Here is a 19,016-nt window from a genome sequence, read left to right on the forward strand (position 1 = left end):
AGAGAGCTCAGAATGGGTATCTCTCAGCTGAGAACACAGTACACAGGGGAAGACAGCATCACCCCCCGCTGTGTGGTGGTCTGAGCGGTCGGGATGACTTTCTGGATGTTTCTGTGGTCTTTTGGAACATTCCAATACATGGGGTGGTGGGGGTTATATTTTTAGAAAGCCCTAATATGGGCCACATACCACAGACTCTCAAATTATCCCATCCAGCTTAGCCCTCAGTTTAAACCTTCCTTTTTAATTCCAGTAATTACAGGCTCCAATTTATATGGAGCTGTGCACACAAAGGGCCTGTTTAATGCAAACCAGTTTGATTTGGGTGAAGTGTCCCAAGCATCTCCCACATCTTACATCTGTTTATGCTGACTTGATGATTTATTTTCTCCCCAAAAAGGTTAAAAATTGTGCTATTTGCATCAGATTTATTTGGGGAGGAATAAATGAATGGTGATTTTCCTTTTTTCGTCCTCGCATAATATTCCAAGTTGGGTTTACAGGCTTGTGGGCCACTGTGGGTTTCTGCCTGTCAGTATCTCTACCAGGACAGTAAATTAAATGCAGTGCGAAGACTGTGACATTGTCAAGTGGGGAGCCAGTGCTACCAAGAGGCCTCACAACCATGTACTTGTTGTCCACTAATCACATTTGTGAATCATATAATACTGTAATAATTCTTGTCAACTAGTGTACATCTTTGTTTTTGAGTAGTGTCTGAGATGAGGCAAGATTATGTGGACTAGGGTGTCTCAGGGTGAGAGAGCAGGTAATTTCTGGACAAATGCACACACTCTTACTCAGAAGATCAATTGGTTTTAAGAAATATGGAGCCAACTTAAGAGGCTTAAGTCATAAAAAATGATCATGCCTGGATGTGTTGTACATATTTAATCCCCCACAGCCTGAGCAGCAGTATGACATATGTCTCTTCTCTCTTAAAAACTTGAGCGGAAAAAGAGACAGAGGAGGAAAAAACCTGTTTCTCTTTTGCCTTTTGGGCTCACAGCAAAGTGGAAACCACGCATATAATGTAATATAAACTGCACCATATCCTGTGAGACAAAACAAGTCTCTCCCTCCAAAGGTGTGAGGAGGAGAGAGAGGATGCCAGAGCCTGTCTATTTTGGTCTAATGTGAGACTGTCATTGGAATGTGGGCCAGGGTAAGTCCAGGAGAGGATGACCATGGGCTTGGAAAAACACAAGGACATATGCTTTTCTGCTGTCTCACAACTGACTCAACATATTCACATATATGTTGCATATTTGTGTCTATCCATAAGTGCCCTGTGCATATGGAAGTGTTCCTGTTGTCCTCTCCGGTGCAAACGACAGACTGACAAGCCAAACTGTACATTCTCCCTTCAACACCTCCTGTGTCCCCTGGCCCTCTTTAACAGCTTTACTTGGAGCCCTGCATCTCACCTTCCCCTTTAACAAAACACTGAAAATTGATTTCTCTCTTTCACTGTTATTTCAGTACAAAGGCCTTGTGAAAAAGGAAACCTGTCTGCCATGCCTGTGGTTCTGAGGAACCATTCATAATGCTGAATGATTTTCAAATAGACAGCCTTTTCAAGTAGGTTTACAATAAATGAACCACTTCACCTACAGTAAGTTTTTAATGTGATTAAAGACACCATGCTTAAAGAAGCACATTTGTTCGCATGCCTTTTAATGCCTCCTTTCCAAAGGAAGTCATACTGTAATAGATACCAGTACAAAAATGTCAAGCAATAGAATAGTTTAAATTGCTTTCTGTGTTTTCAAGAGTCAAACACTTGATAATGGAGTAGGCTTACTATAATTAAAAAGCAACACCTACTAGAGGGAGACGGTGCACATTACAGTGCATTATATTTTAGATTCTGTTGGTGTGTATGTAGTGTAGGCTTACCAGGACTATGTGTTGTCAGTGTTTGTATGTGTTTTGTTGTGTGTGTTTGCGCAGCTATGCCAGTTTGGGTTAAGCGCAGAATGGCCGAAGCCGCAGACACACAGGATAGGTACCTAAGTGGAATCAGGCCTGTTAGATTTATGGCCATTTGTTCGGAGAGTGTTCATCCATTGGCTATTATGGAATGATTAGAGGAGAAGGTGAAGCTCCAAGTCCAGCAAAAATCAATACGGCTGTCGAGAACGATTCAGTCTTTCCTGCTCCGAGGAGTATTAGCACCAAACCTCTGTCTCCTCACACTTCTTCATTCGTCTCCAAGTGATTCACCCCTAAGCCTCCAAATCAGCTCCACCTGCCATGTTCTTCTCATGCCAGCAGTGTGGCCCTGCTTCTGTATGACTACTGGGAAGGTAAGGGTTACACTGCAAAGCTGTCGTCCATGCCTTGGCAGAGCAGCAAGGATAGTGTAGTGGGCACACACTTGAACATTTACTGTCTTGTGGAGGAGTATCAAGTTAGCAGGGAGAGGATTAAAGACACATTTGGCCATTTGTGTTAAACTCATCGTAGTTCAATTGAATGCTGAATACTCCCAAATGTGACACAAACACTACTTCTCCCAGTCGTATTATAGCACCTCAAATGGTTTGATAATACAGACAGCATTAACATACTGCAGGTTGGCTATTTTGCTGCCTGAAAAAATCAGGTTTTTGGTTCTAAATGTCCATGCTACTGACATCCTACCTCTCTTCCATGCTCTCATCCCCCTGTTATGTATATATTTGGTGATGATATGAAAATTGTGATACACTGTCAAGATATGTTGAATGGTGGTTGTGGCAAAGGAGCTTGAAGACCACTAACCTTGTAGAGTTTGAGACTAGCCTCATGGCGGGAATTGACGGTGTGCATCCTCAGCTTCTCCAGGCTGTTAGTGTAGTAGTCGCAGGCATTGCATTTCAGGTGCACTGGATTGCCAATGGCCACACATTTCAGGCGCCATTCGTTGCCTTTGCCCCCTTCTTTGATGTGGGCCACCAGCTGGTACTTTTGAACATGCTTGTCTGTCTTGCAGTGCAGCTGGAAGTTGGCCTTGAGCTGAGTGGTGTAGTGGCACAACTTGCACTGGTGAGAGTCACCCACCACAGCACGCCACTCCTCCTCCGGTAGGCTGCGTTCAGCTCCCATATGCATGCCAAGCACATCCAGGTTGTCAGTGGTGAAGCGGTTGCACACAGCGCATTGAAAGAGCTTGAGGGAGGGGTCGCTGGTTTGCGATAGACTTTCTCCCAGGGTCATCAGTTCTTCGGACACCAACTGCCCACCGCCCAGCCGCACATCCATAGGGATCTCTCCACCTACTAGAATGTGTGGGAACACAAAAACAGCCAAAAAGAAAGAGGAAAAGGTTAATAAAGTAATTAACATGATTACATACATATATTTATCTTACGGTCTAAATCATTGTTCAGTTTTCACAGATCACTTTATTTCTCAGTTATTTACTTCAGGATGTGTACGTTATTATTTTATTAGTTTGAGTTTGTTTCAGGCGGAAGTAAAATGTTTTCCAAAGGAAGTATTAGTTTGTGCCGCTTCCATTATGGATAACATCTCAGGTAAAGTAAGAATCTTCAACTCTAAAAAGCCATGCTCTCCTCTAATATTGCATAGAGAACAATGTGCATTTATGTATTTATGGGCCTATAGCTAGCCTTGCTTTGAGCTGGGAAAAGAAGAAAAAGCACCCTGGACTTTCCCATGAGGACCAAAACCTCACACGTCCAGAGAGTGAACGTTGCCATGTTTGGGCTGGTGCACTTTCATGGCCTGTCTGTAAATCAACTCCAGAGGCCAAGAGCCCCAGAGAAAAAGTTATTTTATCATTACTGAAGAACTAAGGAGTTCCTAAGCACACATTACTGTAAATCGCCCTTGTTCACTGAATCATAATACAACAAAATCCACTTCTCTGCTTGTATTCTTTTGCTTCTTTCTCTCCAGATTGCCTCTAAATCAATATGGACACCTAACAGATTAATTCTGCTCGGTACTGAGTCTAAACGGTGGAGAGGGGGGAAAAAAAATAGCATGCTCATATCCTATGACACCAACCACAAAACTGATGTCTATACAGTCTGGGAAGGCTGACTTTAAAAATGAATGCTAAAAAAATGAGGTAGGAGCAGCCGGAGTTTTTGCCTTTGCTTGCTGATCTTTAATCTTTCACTGCCCAGACTGAGCATGCAGGCTTGACCCCGCCTGGCTTTACACTAAATTAATTCCAGCAGCTCCTTTTTATTTATTGCTGCAGTATGCAGCCTGCTCTCGGACTTTTCTCCATTACCTGAGTTTTTATAGCCAAGAGAGGGAGACCTTTGAGAAGCCCCCTGAAATCACTCACAGACCCAGCTCCCTGGTCATAGATCCTTACACACTTTCTCTTACAAAACACACAGATCCAAACATACATGCCCAATTGGTATCCTTGTGCTGTCTTTTCCTGCACCTGACATCTCTCATTTCTACCTAGGTCTCATGCTCCATTACTATGGATTCAATGATTTATAACAAGCCTGGATCCTATTCCTCACTAAATTCTGGTTGTAAACCATTAGACCAAGACTGATTTGTAGCTTTACATCTATTTTCACATAAGTTATTTTATACTGAAACAATAATAGTGTAAAGTAAATATGTCAATCCATGTCTACATTTACACAAATATTTTTACAATGATGTTTATACATAATCATTTTTGTTTATTCATTTTCCAAAAATGAACGCTTCAGTGAATAGCTCTTGAATTTGTCTTTTGTGCTGTTTCACAGTATACGATAGACAACAAATATCAGCACAAATAGCTGAATGTCACATTCCCTTCCTTCTCTTTAACTCCATCTCACATCTTCCTTTCACTACAGTAGCTGAATCATGGGAACATGGATTACCAGGAGGCTGAGATCATGTGAGGTCAACATATGTCATCTATTTCTTTAGTAAGACACTGGAAAGTCAAAATCCATAGTGAGAGTATGAAAGAGCATCTCTCACTTTAGCCGTCTGGTCTGAGATCTTCTTGTGATGGCGGATTCTCTCAGAGATTTACTGAGCCATATGTATCATACTGTAGAGTTAATATCAGACTGTTTGTGTAAGATGGCTCAAAGAGTTCCTTAAAGTGTGACCAAAGATGACACTACTGTAGTTTATGGGCCTAGACTGTGTCATCATAGCCTCCCTTGTAACATGCTTATTAGAACTCACCTCACAGGAAAATGAACCAGATGGCAGCAGAGGGAAAAAAGAATTAGTCACAGCAATCAATTCTTGTTTGTGTCTTTGAACTGGCGACAGTTGGAGACAAGTCTGTACAAACTGTGGGGTTGTAACTGGCACGCCAAACACTCCGCTATGCTGCTGAATTACCCATGCTGAGCCCTCTAACCTCCCTTCTTTGACCAAGATAAAATTTATAGCTGCAATTACAAAGTTAGAAAAAAACAGAGAACTCCAGTGGTGAAGTTCAGCAGCAGTTTGGGAATAATGACATAAAAAGGATGAAGCTGGCTGCCTAAGGGGAAAGGCAGGGAGAAGAGAACATTGAGGTTTGGCCCTATAACTCACCTTTTGTGAGCAAAAAAAATGGGTGTCATAAAGTGAACTTCAGTCAAAATTTCATAGATATAGTGTCACTTAGATGTCCTCTTAAGGACTGTGTGAGAGGGAAGACAAACAGTCTTAATTTAAGTGCCTCTGGGCTTCTGCCTGATACTTGGCACATTTATAGATATACATTTGTAGATGAAACCAATTGGCAGACTGGTCTTGTGCACTAAAAGGTTTTACTGTGCATGTGAGATTAAAGCAATGAACATAGGCCTACTGTCATGTACATTACTATCATGTACATTATGTGTAAGGAAATATTTTGAGGGTCTGGGGTAAGCCGCCCTGTAAACTTGTCTCAGATGGATCCGCTTTCTTTCCCACTCCCTCATGTTTCACTGGCACTCTGCTTGTAAAATGGGAAAATTATGTCAAGTTCACTAGGCCAGGCATACCTTCGAGCAAGAGAAAGAAAGCCAGATGCCAAAACTAAAGAACTGTGATATACCTAGTATATATAGCAGTGTAGAGAGGTAAGATATGGGTACTCCACCTCAATTTGTGTGCTGTTGAATCAATAAAAAGTGAATGACGTTATTTAATGTTGCTTTGTAATTCGATAAAATTACATTCAAGATCAAGTCCAAGTGAAACTGATTCACATTAAAGAAATTGTTCTGAACTGTACCGGGTGATTTTGTGGGCAACTAGGGACATTTCTGAAAGCAAGAGAGGCAAAATAAGAGTCCTAGCTCACCAAGTGCAGGGGCCAAGGCAGCCATGTTGGGATCCAGGTGAAAGCTCCCCATGAGGAACTGGGCTTCAGCTCCAGCTGGGTCCATCTTGAGGCCTGGTGGAAGGCTCATGTTCTGGGTCAGGTAATATTGGTAGAGCTCGGCCTCAGACGGTGAGGGCATGGCTCCCAAGCCCAGTCGGCCATGCTGCATCTGAGTCACATTCTGCTGGAGCAGCATCATGTTGTGCATGTGCTTCTCGCTGGTCATGTGGATACGCAGGTTCCGTGCCACATTGGTCTCGTAGTCACATACCTCACACCGCCAAGTAGGTTTGCTCTTTGGCTTGGTCGGCGAGGGAGCCCCACAAGGTCCGGCCACATGGGTGGAGGACTGTGTAGGGTGATGGTGGGGAGGGTGATGGCTGCTAGCCTGGGTAACTGAGGGGACAGCCACCACTCCTCCTGGGGCATGTCCAAACACCTGCTCTTGCGCAGAGCCAATGGAGCCTCCATTCTGTAGCGTCTGCATGTTGTTCAGGTGCTTGTCTGACTGCATGTGGATGCTTAGGTTGCCCTTTGTGGTGGTGGAGTAGTTACACACCTGGAAAATATCAGACATTGTGTCTTGAACTGTGTGAAAATCAAGTGTTAAATACATTACTTTAAAATACCAATTACATCTTACATGAATCTAAATGGCTCAATAAATCAACAACACAAAAAAACTTTATTGCACTCCTTAATAAAAGGAGCATCACCACATATCTTTGCTACATACCTCACACCGGAAGGGCTTGTATCCACAGGTATAACTTTCTCCACGAGCTAGACGAGGGTGGCTCTGACCACTGCTGCAGTACACACAGGAGCCTCCAGAGTCTGGGTGCTTCTCTTTCATGTGGGCCTCCAACGTCTGCTGGTACTTGTAATGCCAGTTGCATTTGGGACACTTTAGTGTCTTGCAGGAGTTGCGTGAATGCATCATGGTCATGTGACCACCCAAGGAGCGTGAGGAACCTAGAATGGTGTCACATTTGGGGCATTCTACCCCACTTCCTCCGCTGCCACCAGGCCCATGGTTCTGTGAACACTCACCCATCCCTGTTATGTCACAGGAGCCCCCGGGGAGGGGGTGAGTGTGGCCATGAGATGAAAGGTGCAGGTGATGATGATGGTGGTGCATGTGGTGATGGTGCAGAAGGGCTCCATTTTCCTCCTCTCCCTCTGCCGGGCAATCATTTGGTTCTGGAGCTGTGGCACTATCTCGATTGGCACTTTCATCAGCAGCAGCATTGGAGGACAGAGGTGAGGAGGAAGTGCCAGCAGTGTCATCCTCGCTCCTTCTGACAGCGGCTGCTGCCATTGCCATGGGAACAGTGGGCCCCTGGCAGTTAAAGCTCAGAGGGAGCTCTGAGGTCCTCCCCCCACCATCTGCAGCTGAACCCTCTTCCTTGACAGAGCAGGAAGTGGAAGCAGGGGCTTTGCTGTTGAATGTAGAACTGACTGCAGAGGTGCAGGCAGAAGGCTGGAGAGCGCTACTAGGCATTAATAAAGGAGATTTGGAAATGCTTTGGTTTGAGACAGCTGGTTCCCCCGCTTCACCCCCATCACTGCTACTGTTACCACCACAGGCCACTGCCGTGCTTTCTGCCTCCACCTCGTCTTCCTCCTCCCCTAGTAACAGTTCCTCTTCTTCTTCCGAGCCCCCCATCTGGCTTGATAGGTGTGCCTTGCTTTCATGTCTCTCAGTGTCCCCATCCGCTCCCTTGCATGTCAACTCTTTCCCACCAGGCTCCTCTGTTCTCCCTCCCTGTTTGGGCAGGGCAATGGAGTCTTTGGCAGAGCCGGGGGATGAGGTAAGAGTGGACGCTTTGGGAATGCTCAGCCCACCAAGAGAGAGGACTGAGCTGAGTGGGGTTTGTTGCTGCTGCTGTTGCTGGAGGCCAGAGTCAGAGTCTTTGTTCAGGAGGGTCTCGCTGCCCCCGCTGCTGCTTCCAGGCTCCAGATGGACACCACTAAATGTGCCATAGAAGCTCTGGCCAGAGTTAATGGGGAGCAGGGTAGATGGCAGAGGAGTGCTCTTATTGTTTGGTTCCAGGAAACTGATGAGGGGCTCTTTGTCCTTCCCAATGCCCTGGATGATGGCAGATGCATGCTTGTCCCCTAACAGCCGCCGCTCATCCTCACACAGTGTCATGCGGTGGTCATGGACGGCGTGAGTGGCAAAGGAACGCGCATAGCCAAAGGACAGCTTGCAGAGAAAACACATGAGAATGGGCTTACCCTTGCCATATAGGGCCAGCCCATCGAATTTGGAGAAATCCACGTTGTTGGGAACATCTTTGGATACACAGGACTTCTTGGCAGACCCATCGCTGTTCAGGTAATCCTTGTTGCTTTTGTGCCGCACATCGAAGACACGGAAACTGTGCAGGACAGGGCTTAGGCCTGCCATGGTTGAGGTATTGGGGAAACCTTGGTCTGAATTGCCAAACCACTTCCCGAAGGACGAGGCTATGTGGAACGTGTTGATGATCTGAGGGTAGACTGAGGATGAAGTCCCAGCAGGTTCTCCCGGTTTTCCCCCACTGGTGAGAGAGTTTGTGGGAAGCATGCCGGGTACCATGCCCCCACCACTTTGGATCAACTGACTGAGGCTCTCTACGATGTAGGCTGAGCCATCTGGCTGGTAGACTATCTCTCCAGCCAGGTTCTCCACATCACTGCTCTCCTCTTCTTCTTCCTCCTCTCCTTCCTCACTCCCACTCTCTGGCACTCCCTGTTGTCGTGTGGGCTGATGATGCAAAAGAGTGGACATTCCCCCTCCCCCTGATGCCATTGGCACCCCAGGAAAGGGTTGAAGACTTGGGAAACAGCTGTCAATCTCCATTTCATCTAAGTCTTCCGATTCTTCTTCTTCTCCACAGCTCACTCCCTCTTGCTCTTCTTCCTCAAGACCCTCTCTTCTGGAATGCAGCTGGCCTGTGGCAGAGATATCACGGTGGGCCTGGGGTGATGTCTGTTTTAGCTGCTGCTGCTGGGACTGTAGTTCTCTCACCCCGTCATGAGGTGCACTAGGGTTTTGGGGTTGAGAAGGGTAGGGAGCAGACAGAGACAGGGGGTCCAGGGAAGGGGCCTGGTTGGTGCAAGGAACCTGCGAGCTAGAGTGATCGTTCCAGGGCTGTGGTTGTTGCTGCTGCTGCTGCTGGGAGGAGCTGAGCCCATCGTCTGTCCCAGAAACCACGGGAGACTCACAGCTGTCCATGCTGATGCCTACATGAGGCGTTCATCGCATCCAGGCCTGCAGAGACACAAATGGGGTGAGATAAGAGGTTATTGTTGTAATTGGGATGTTTAATGTAAACATACACACATATACATGGGCACACACAATTAATTTACGTTGTAAAAGTTGGAAACATAAATATCTATATTCTCCTAAACATGATTATACCTATTAAGAAAAGATCAGACACAGAATATATGAAAGGGACTCTATGTATAGGAACTTTAAATGAAGAAAATAAAATGTATGGCACATTGGGTGAGAGCAAAAAGTCTGAGATATAATTGGAAAAATGACACCGTGCTCATTACGCTAGATTAGGTACTTAAACACAATACCTGAGACAAGCACTAATAAGCCGTCGATGATTCATCTTCCTGCCATATCAGGAAGGTACCATCTTTTATCTTCACCTTCCAAACAACACCCCTAATCTTATATTCTGCAAATCCTACATCCGTTTTTAATTAACTTGCAGTCTGAAAAAAGGAGAAACAGGCTAACTTAATGGATCAAATAGATTCGTTGTGAGATAATTAGACACTGAGAAGCCACCCATCAGCACATTGAACATTTACATAACTTGAAGAAAAAGGGAAAACTGCTTCTAAAAACACAATGCTTGACAGTATCATCATTATCACTCAGTTTTCAAATTGTGTACATATAAGTAGAGTATACTACATGTGCATTATTGAAATAGATGTGTTTGAATAAGGGCAGTATTTTCTGTGAGCCCAAAATACATAAGCTGGGTCGGGACTTCACCACAGCTGTGTTTAGATCTTGCATCCAATAACCTCTATGCTCAGCCTGGTTTCAAACACTCCAGCCATCCTCCGCCTCTGAAATAATAAATGGGAGCTGAGCTTTCGGGAGTTGGCTATGCCCCGAGCATCTGAGAGGCCCAACACAGGCTGCAATTTAGAGTGCAGAAGAGATAAAATGATAACGCAAGATACTGCTGAGCTAATAATTTTATTAAAGGGATGCAGCCAACATTGATTAAAGGGGGCAATCGGGCTGAAACCAATAACTCTGGGCTGCCCTTTAACCCGCCAGTGCTGAATATTACATGAGCAAAGTTTCCCAGCACCAAGCTCACTGCCATGTCCCAGTTGATTAGCACATTCACTGCTTGCACTTGATTTATTTACTTATTTACTTAGGGATGCAAATTTCAGCTGTGATCACAATGGAGTCTACCCCCACACCCTAACATATTAACCACTGAGGGAGAGGAGAGATTGATAATGTCTGTCTCACTCTTCATGAATGTCTGATGAAGCTCCCCTCCCACAGAACATACCTGAAACCTCTCCAGCCTATATGCACTCACACAAAAATAATAGATGTGTGTATTTAGACTTTAGTATAAACAATAACAGGCATACAGAGCATATTGTGGGCAAAGTAAAAATAAAGTAAGAATTACTATAATGAAAGCAATGACTTTGATTAAGGAAATATACAGGAAATATAATAGTCAGTATTGTCATAAATACCCGGGGATAGACATTTTCTGTTGAATAGTTCACCTGATTATTTTGTTTACACTCTACAGAACTAACCCTGATGACCCCTATCTTGCTTTGCATATGAAATGAAAGATATTAGACTGACTGGCTTATTAACAAGATTGCTTTATACAGCCAGACATGATTTAGAGATGGCTGCCATATTGAGTAAGGGGATACTAGTCCTACTGGTCTGTATTTATTATCTGCTCCATTAATAAGAGGCTATGAGCTCAACAGCCATTTCACACAAATGGACTGAGGGCAGTGAGACTAGTGCTAGAAAAAATGCTGCATGTCAAACAGACAGTGACTCTCCAAACTAAAAGCATTTGGATAAACTACACAAAATGAAATTTAAAAAAGTAGAAAATGTGACTCGTCTAAAAGGACTGCCTCATAGAAAAAAAAAGTCTCCATGTGTCCTGTCTGAAAATGAAAAATGAAATGAAAAAGAGTGTTCACACCTTGTTCCTGTAATCTATTCTATCAGCCCCTCCCCAGATTCCACTGCCTGTCTCAACCAGGCCTGGGAACACTGGGCCCACATGCTCAACTAGTAGTTAAGACTGCTAGTTCACAATGACCTCTAAAGTTCTAAGTTGCCTTGATGAGTCTGAACAGAGTGGCTAAAGTGTACTGTACTGAGGGTATGTACCCATCCATTCCTATTACTGCCGTAAGATACCTGAAGCAATTAGCAGTAGACAGGATACTACGATGACTCTTGATCAGTGCTGGAGCACTGCGCCAGCTTGGTGTGTCCACTGCTTACAGAAAACAGGATTGCCCTTTAAAATCAAGATGGTGTAATTCAATAACCTGCAGTGGTTACTGATGAGCAATGGGATTGTCTGGAGTCGGCAAGTCGCAGATGGGCCCACTGATATAACGCTGTTTGTCTCTCTGAGGTCTGCCTGGCTCAGTGACACCTGTTTAAGGCAGGAAAAGCTTTAATCTCTGGGAGGCACTAAACAAGTCCGGGAGACAGACAAAGAGACGCGGTCGAAGAAGAGGGGAAGTGGAGGAGGCCAGTGTCTCTGTGTGCTGACTGTGTTAATAACCACAAATCAAAATGATGGAACAGCCTGCTAAAGGTGACTACTGCTGAGTGGTATTATGTGAGATTATATACTGTAATGTGTGTGAGAATTCTCATTTACTTTTGCATACTAGCAGTGCCACTGACTGCACAAAACAAGTTATCTTGCCATGGCCTCTACCCTTGAGTTGTATCGTAATTTTCAATGTGGGCCCACTGAGTTGACAATAAGCAAGCTATATGCAGCCACAACAAGCCTTAGCTGACAATAAGAGATAATCAGAGGGAAGAAAAGGAAGGATTCCTGAGCTGATCTGAGGGAGTGCATTCTGATGCAAAGATCCTGACGGTGTAACTTACACTCCTGCTGCCACCTGCCTTTAAAGACTTTATGCCAGGCTCTCTCTTCTCTCTTTTGGCCTCCTCTGACAAAAAATTAAAAAAAATAATAAGTCATACTGCACCTCCTCCCTCCACCCTAACAAAGCAGATAAGGTTGAGCCTTATGAAAAGGCCTCAGTCCTAATGAACACTGTCAGAGAGTGGGTCTGGATGTCATTTGGTAGGGATGGAAAATGAGATAAGTTTTAAGTTATGGGTCCTTTCATTAGGGGGGATTTACCGGCCAACTGAGGGAGGACTTAAAGGCTAAGGAACTATCTGATTATAAGCATGCCCGATCACCTGCCTGAAGGCCTGGCCTTGCCTCCAGAGGAGCCTGCTCTCCAGGGGTTCCTGAGGGAATTAGATCTGACTCTGTGAATACTGTTGGGCTATGGACATGATGCAGCTTTGACCCTTACTCCTACCCACATCCACGTTAACAGTGAGGGAACACCTCTTTAAAATGGAAAAAAAGCAGTTTCTTAATACGCCTAGAGGATCCAATACAATACACTAGATCTGATTTTCAATTGTCCCTCAGTGATGTTGCCTGTCTGCGTCCGGTCTCTGAGCCATCACAGAGCCTGGCCAGCCACCGCAGGGTAAGGGGCGCTTATTGAAAATTGGAAAATCAATGGCGTGAATGCTAAGCAAGTTACAGGAAGATGTGGGAAGGAAGGGTTCTTATTGATAAAGCAGGGGAAGGCCTTTGATGTTGCACTAGGGACATGCTCATTGATGGGAGAACCATTGTAGTCCTCAGGCAGAGTGAGGCCCAGGTTTATCTCCTAGGTTAGTTCCAATTAATCACCAATAAAGACATGCATGCATTGCACTGTTTAACATAAGTCTATTTAAATGCCTGACATGGCTTATAAAATATATAAATATTGGTTTTAAAACTACAGTGAGCGAATTTACATTTCTGGCACTGCAATGCAAGTTTTTTTCTTTCTACTTTTCTTTACAATCTATTCTCTGCCAAAAATAACTGTAGCCTACTAGCCTAAAGAACAGTTATGGGTTAGAATAGGTTTAAAGAAAAGAATAACTATGTTACATGCCAGTGTACAAGTGTCATGAAATGATTTACTATACAGAAAAAAATGTTTTAAACACTGCATAAAATTATGAAAGTAAACTCTAATACTAAAAATATGAGTCAACTTTATCAACTATACTTTATTAAACTAAGTTGTTAATCTTTGTGATTAATGATTTTTTTTAGAGAAATAATAACACTGGCAATAATTCAAGTAGTCTGAAAGGGAAAAAATGCATATTATCTTTCAGTGTCATAGACTGTCACAGGGTCACTTTGTCTGGGAATGTGAGCCAAAAAAGTTTGTTTACCACTGCTAGACAAAAGACCATTATAGTTAGATTAGGTATGTGGGGTTTGTGTTCTATTTGATCCCCAACATTGTAAATCTGACAATTAACCATGTGCAGTTATACAGCATTGTTGTTTATTGTGTGCTGTAAATATTCTGTCTACCATTTTGCTAATGCAGACATAAGGGTGCTCCAGTATTGCTCCAACAGCAGGAGGCAAAAAGTCACCTCAGGTCGATGGCACTCAGCCTGTAAACAGGGCTTCCCGTAAAATCAATGATCTTCAGTAGGAGCTATCAGTCTGTGGAACAGAAATAGCCATGGCTGTGTTGAGTCTGAGGCGGGGAAGAACAGTGCTGTGTGTTTACATGAGTGTGTGTGAGTAGAGGGGGTAGGTCACTTGCATGTCTGGGAGTATTTCTCAGAGATAGCAGAACTGAGGCATGCAGCTTCTGTCATGTTACAGCCGGTGAAAACATCGAAGTGTGGGGTGCTATAGAGACGAGATGCAGATCCAGATTTCATTACTGTTGTTTCGAACGTGTACTTTATGCATCAAATATCTAGTGTTGGAATAAGTATACTGTATCACTACAGTTAAAATAATCCTTGCTGATTACAATATAAGAAAACTCAAATACCCAGGAGGCAATGTGCTGATTGTTGTAGTTTCACAGCACTCAATTTAGTAAACATTTTGCACTAGCGATACTGGCCAGAGAAGGCAAAATTGATTTGTTTGCAGTATCAATTGCCTCCTTTGTTAATAGACTTGAAACAGAACCTTGAAAATGATTTTACCCTTTACGCAACACCATCAAATTCTGCTAATCCATTCCATGTTGCAGAACGGAAGAAAAGTGATTTAAGACAAAGCAGCAGTGAAATCACAGTGCAGAACTGCATGTAACTCATACACAGGGAAGACTGATTAAATGATCTGATCAGAACTCAGCTAACTTCCAAAACCCTCCAGAAGGGATTTACACATGGCACTAGAGTGTTTCCTCAGTTTTGGAGGGTGTGATAGAAACAGCGTGCTGGTGTAATTAGAAGTAGTTAATTAGCTGTGGGTTAATTACTGGGTTCTGCAGAGTGTTGGTGAAAGACCTGGTGGGGTGGCAAAGCAAAGGGAAGCAGCGTACACACAGCAGGAAGCTCCCAGTCTCCCGCCAATTAGCAACCAGCATGGGGGGGCTTCTGTGGTAGACTGGGAGTATAAATGTGAGAAGGCTCATATCATTTCATTCAAACCTCAGTACAGGGGAAGAGATGAAGTGAGCTGACAAAATACATTCTATTTAAATATGCACACATTTAGAGACTGTGTTTGTAAAAAAAAAAAAAAAAAATCCAAAAGACAAATTAGCCAAAAAGTCAAGTGCAAGTTTTAAGACTGATACTAAAAATAAAATGACAACCAGGTTTCTGAAAAATGCCAGATTAAGAATAAAATGAGCAGGGACTATTTTAATTAGTACAAAAGTAACTTCTCATTACAGCAGCCACAAGCTATCTTTCTTCATTTACAAACCATACTGAAAGACTGCACTGTATTATTTTCCTGTTATGTCCCATGTGGTTTGTTTAGAAAGCTTTGTAATTTATAAGAGCATAAATTATCCTTGGAATTAAGGTATTGATGTATAATCAGAGATGGGCTATCGGCACAAACTAACGTTCGCCCCCAGGCAACCCAGTGCACAGAGCACACACAGTATACACTTGTACACAGTAGGTAGTCTGTAAAACTGCAAAACAGACAGAGAAAGAGAGATAGAGAGAGAGATTTCTATAACTTCTAGCTGTGTCTTTCAAATACTTATCAGATTAGTTAGATACACATCGCCATTTTAAACCAACAGACATGGATATTGAGTGATTTGCAACAGTCTGACATGGAACCTCGCATCCTTTAGCATGCAGTGCTGACTTTCCCATAGTGAGGAATGCAGAAACACTGAGAGGACACTTGATACATTGTACACTGGTCTGTCTGACACTAGCACTAATCAATCAGAAAACAACATACTGGTCATGATCCTTGGGAAGATTTCTAAATGTAAAATGTTTAAAAATCCCAGACAGATATTTGCAGATATATATTACTCTGTAATATTTGCAGATTAGCAGGAAAGAGGGAGAAGATACAGAGATACAGAATGTAGGATTGTGATAGGGAGTTGGAGAGAAAGCAAGAGAGCTAAAGACACGTGTCCAATGAAAGGTCAGGGATAAGGGGGAAATGTGCTGATCAAAGTCTTTGAGCCCCAGGACCTTCATTTCTACTAATTATAAAATCTGCCCCTATTTATATCTGCGGGAAGCAGACGTTCTCTCAAGAGAGGATGGAAGTGAAATCTGCTAACTACAGTGCTTTCATAGCTTCTGTTTGCACTCATTCCATTTCATTTGCTCTATAGTAACAGGATGAGGGTGCTATAGGGGGTTAAGTGAACCAATGACTGCAACTTAAAGTATTTGGGAATGTTGCTGTTATGAAAGTTAAAGACAGAACAGTATGTACAAAATTCTGCAATGCTGTGTGAAATGAGAAATATAGAATCACTCTACTTTTAGGAGGTGGGAAACTAATTTATGTTATTACAGGAAACTATTGCCTAAAAGGCAAGACCACATGGTGCCATACACACACATACACATCTTCCAGCAGTGCTGCAGTTAAGGCAAGCCAACCACAAACACAGTTGTTAAAATGATCAATACCATTGAAATATTAAACCTTAAGAAGCCGCATTATTGATTGGGAGCCCAATGATAAAATGGTTTATTATCACAATTGTGGGGCTTTATGTAAATGTTTTGGAGAGACCATCAGCTGTCCATGGGCTGCGGCTAAATTTGATGCGCACCCCCCTTCTGCTCCCTTACCCTGCAATCCAAAACCCTAGGGATTGGAGGGATTGGGGTGAACAGGGAGATGTCATTACCACTACTTCTACTTCCATTAAGGATAGCTGACACTGATCAGCATACCAAGCCCCTGTTGACAGAGAGATGGGAGAAGGGGGTCTGCCCCCAGTCCCCAGAACAACCTGGTAGCTCTGGGGTGTGGTCTCAGGGATCTCCAGCAGGCATGACAGCATACAGAGGCGCAGGACCCGTGCTCCATGCAGGGATCATGCCCTGACAGACAGACAGGGGACATGGATAACATGTCTATAATCCTGGGCCTTTCTGTGTAATCTGGAAAACAAATACCTTAGTAATGACCCAGTCCTGCACCTGGTAAAACACTGGGTTCACTGGCACCTGGAATTAGACGAAAAACCACTGCAGAGCATTCTTAAAGGGATACACTCCTTGAGCAAAACGCTAAAGGAAGTTTTAGAGGACATCAATATATGGATTAATGTGGTGTTTTCTGAGTTAAATCACACAGAGGCTCAGCAGTGAAACAGTGAGGCAGTGCCACAAGCCTGAGAGTTAGGCCCAGTCTTCTGTTAAGTGTCTAAACCTGAGTAGGGTGATAAGATCCCTTTTAGAAGGCATGTGAAGGCCAAATGACCAGGAAACCTGAGTAATGTGGGTGAAAACTGTCTAGGGTGAGAGCAGAGATGTGGAAAGTCATGCAGTGTTATGTGTGGAAAATGGTAACTTACTATCTCCTTTATGCACCTCATACTGAGGAGTGGTGCAGTCCCATGCACATATGCATGTGTGCACACACATACTCACACTCACACATACTCGTGTGCGCACACTCACACATGTGAGCGTGTGCACATACACATACACATACATACACACACACACACACACATACACACACACACACAGAACAGGGATTAGAGGGTGTCCCAGTGAAACCATTCTGTGGAAATTATTTCTTTTCAGAAAAAAAGGCATGAAAGCCAATGGTGACCTGGCCTCTAATTCTAGAGTAGGATATCCTGGGTAAATAATTAGAGGGTTCCTTTGAAGACCTTGCACAGCCGAACCATTCACTCCCCCCTTCACATTTGCTAAAGTCATTAATGACAAAGATTTAGAAAGGAAAAGCGAAAATCTTTCTGGTACACAAATACGTTTTTTATGAGGCCTGGCCCAAATTCCTCTCTGCTTAGCTGAAGCCCTTATCCTGGGAAAGAACTGCAGGGGGAAAGTGTTTTCTATTGCCCCCTTACCCTGCTGAATTATGAGAGTTAATAAAGTTAAAAGAATAATGTGCTGTCTTTTAAAAGAGGAAGTGAACAAGAAATTTTGGGACACTGGATGTCAAAACACATAGGAAAAACAAAGCAACGAGACACTCGTCTCAAACTCTAAAAACAAAGATGGCTTTATGTTTGAGAATGACAAAGGGGAGTGGTAACAAGTCCTCTGTGAATATTAACAGGATCCGTACCTCAGTGGATATCACTGACTTATAATACATGGCTAATCTAGTGCCACAGAAGCATACAACGCTAGTTAGTACTCACACTTAGCCACACTGTGTATTGAGCTGAGTGGCTAACCTCATTCTCATGAGAGCATTTCATTGAGATGAAAAGAAACTTTAATATGTCTTCAGTCTTAACATGCCAATGGGATGCCTAATTTTTACACATGCAGTTTATAAACAGAACACTCATAAATCAAATCTTGATGCAATTGTCATCCTAAAAGGAGAGCTGTGCTTGCCCTATGGTTTACAAGGACAGATTCCAAGGCAAACCTTGGAAGGTGATGTGCATTCCTTCTGAGTGGAGCAGTGATGAGGAACTGTCAACAGAGGAAAAGGGAAGAAAAACAAAAAGAAAACAACTTGTTAAGTGTTTAACAAGGTGGCCTGGAGGGCAACGCTGAAAGACACCTCAACACTTGACTCTGAAGTGTGTAAGGAACATCAAACAGCATTTCTGTAGCTACGCTGAGCACTGACAAAGCCGACCACAGCGTTCAGAGACCCTTCTGTGAAGAAAAACACTGCCGTTTGGCAGGAAATAAAGAGGTTAAATGTGACTAAAAAACAACAGTTCTGCCTGCAGTAGTAATCATAAGTGTTCATATGCACTAAATCTGAGTTCTGTTCTTTGCCACAGACCTCCAGAGAGACCTGTCTAACATGAGGGAAAGCTGCTGCCATCAAACTACAACTGAAACAGAGTAAACCCATTCTAAAATGTAATTGTTAATAATAAGACAGTTCCTATGTGTAATGTATACCCCTGAATTTTATAGCTGGAAGGTGTGTGCGTG

At 43.4% G+C, this 19,016-nt stretch overlaps 1 protein-coding gene across 5 annotated transcripts in view; it reads right to left on the bottom strand.

The window, feature by feature from the left end:
* zfhx3b (zinc finger homeobox 3b) overlaps window positions 1–19,016 on the bottom strand; it is a 346,552-nt gene that overhangs the window by 85,463 nt on the left and 242,073 nt on the right. For all 5 annotated transcript variants that reach the window (XM_067589268.1, XM_067589255.1, XM_067589264.1 and 2 more), the window contains 3 exons: window positions 7,026–9,548; window positions 6,269–6,848; window positions 2,767–3,263 (listed from right to left, as the gene is read on the bottom strand). In XM_067589268.1, the coding sequence (XP_067445369.1) occupies window positions 2,767–3,263; window positions 6,269–6,848; window positions 7,026–9,512 (3,564 nt within the window). In that variant the 5' untranslated portion in view covers window positions 9,513–9,548. The remainder of the gene's footprint in view (window positions 1–2,766; window positions 3,264–6,268; window positions 6,849–7,025; window positions 9,549–19,016) is intronic.

Source organism: Thunnus thynnus, chromosome 1 (assembly GCF_963924715.1).
Source record: "Thunnus thynnus chromosome 1, fThuThy2.1, whole genome shotgun sequence".
Taxonomy (NCBI): Eukaryota; Metazoa; Chordata; class Actinopteri; order Scombriformes; family Scombridae; genus Thunnus; species Thunnus thynnus.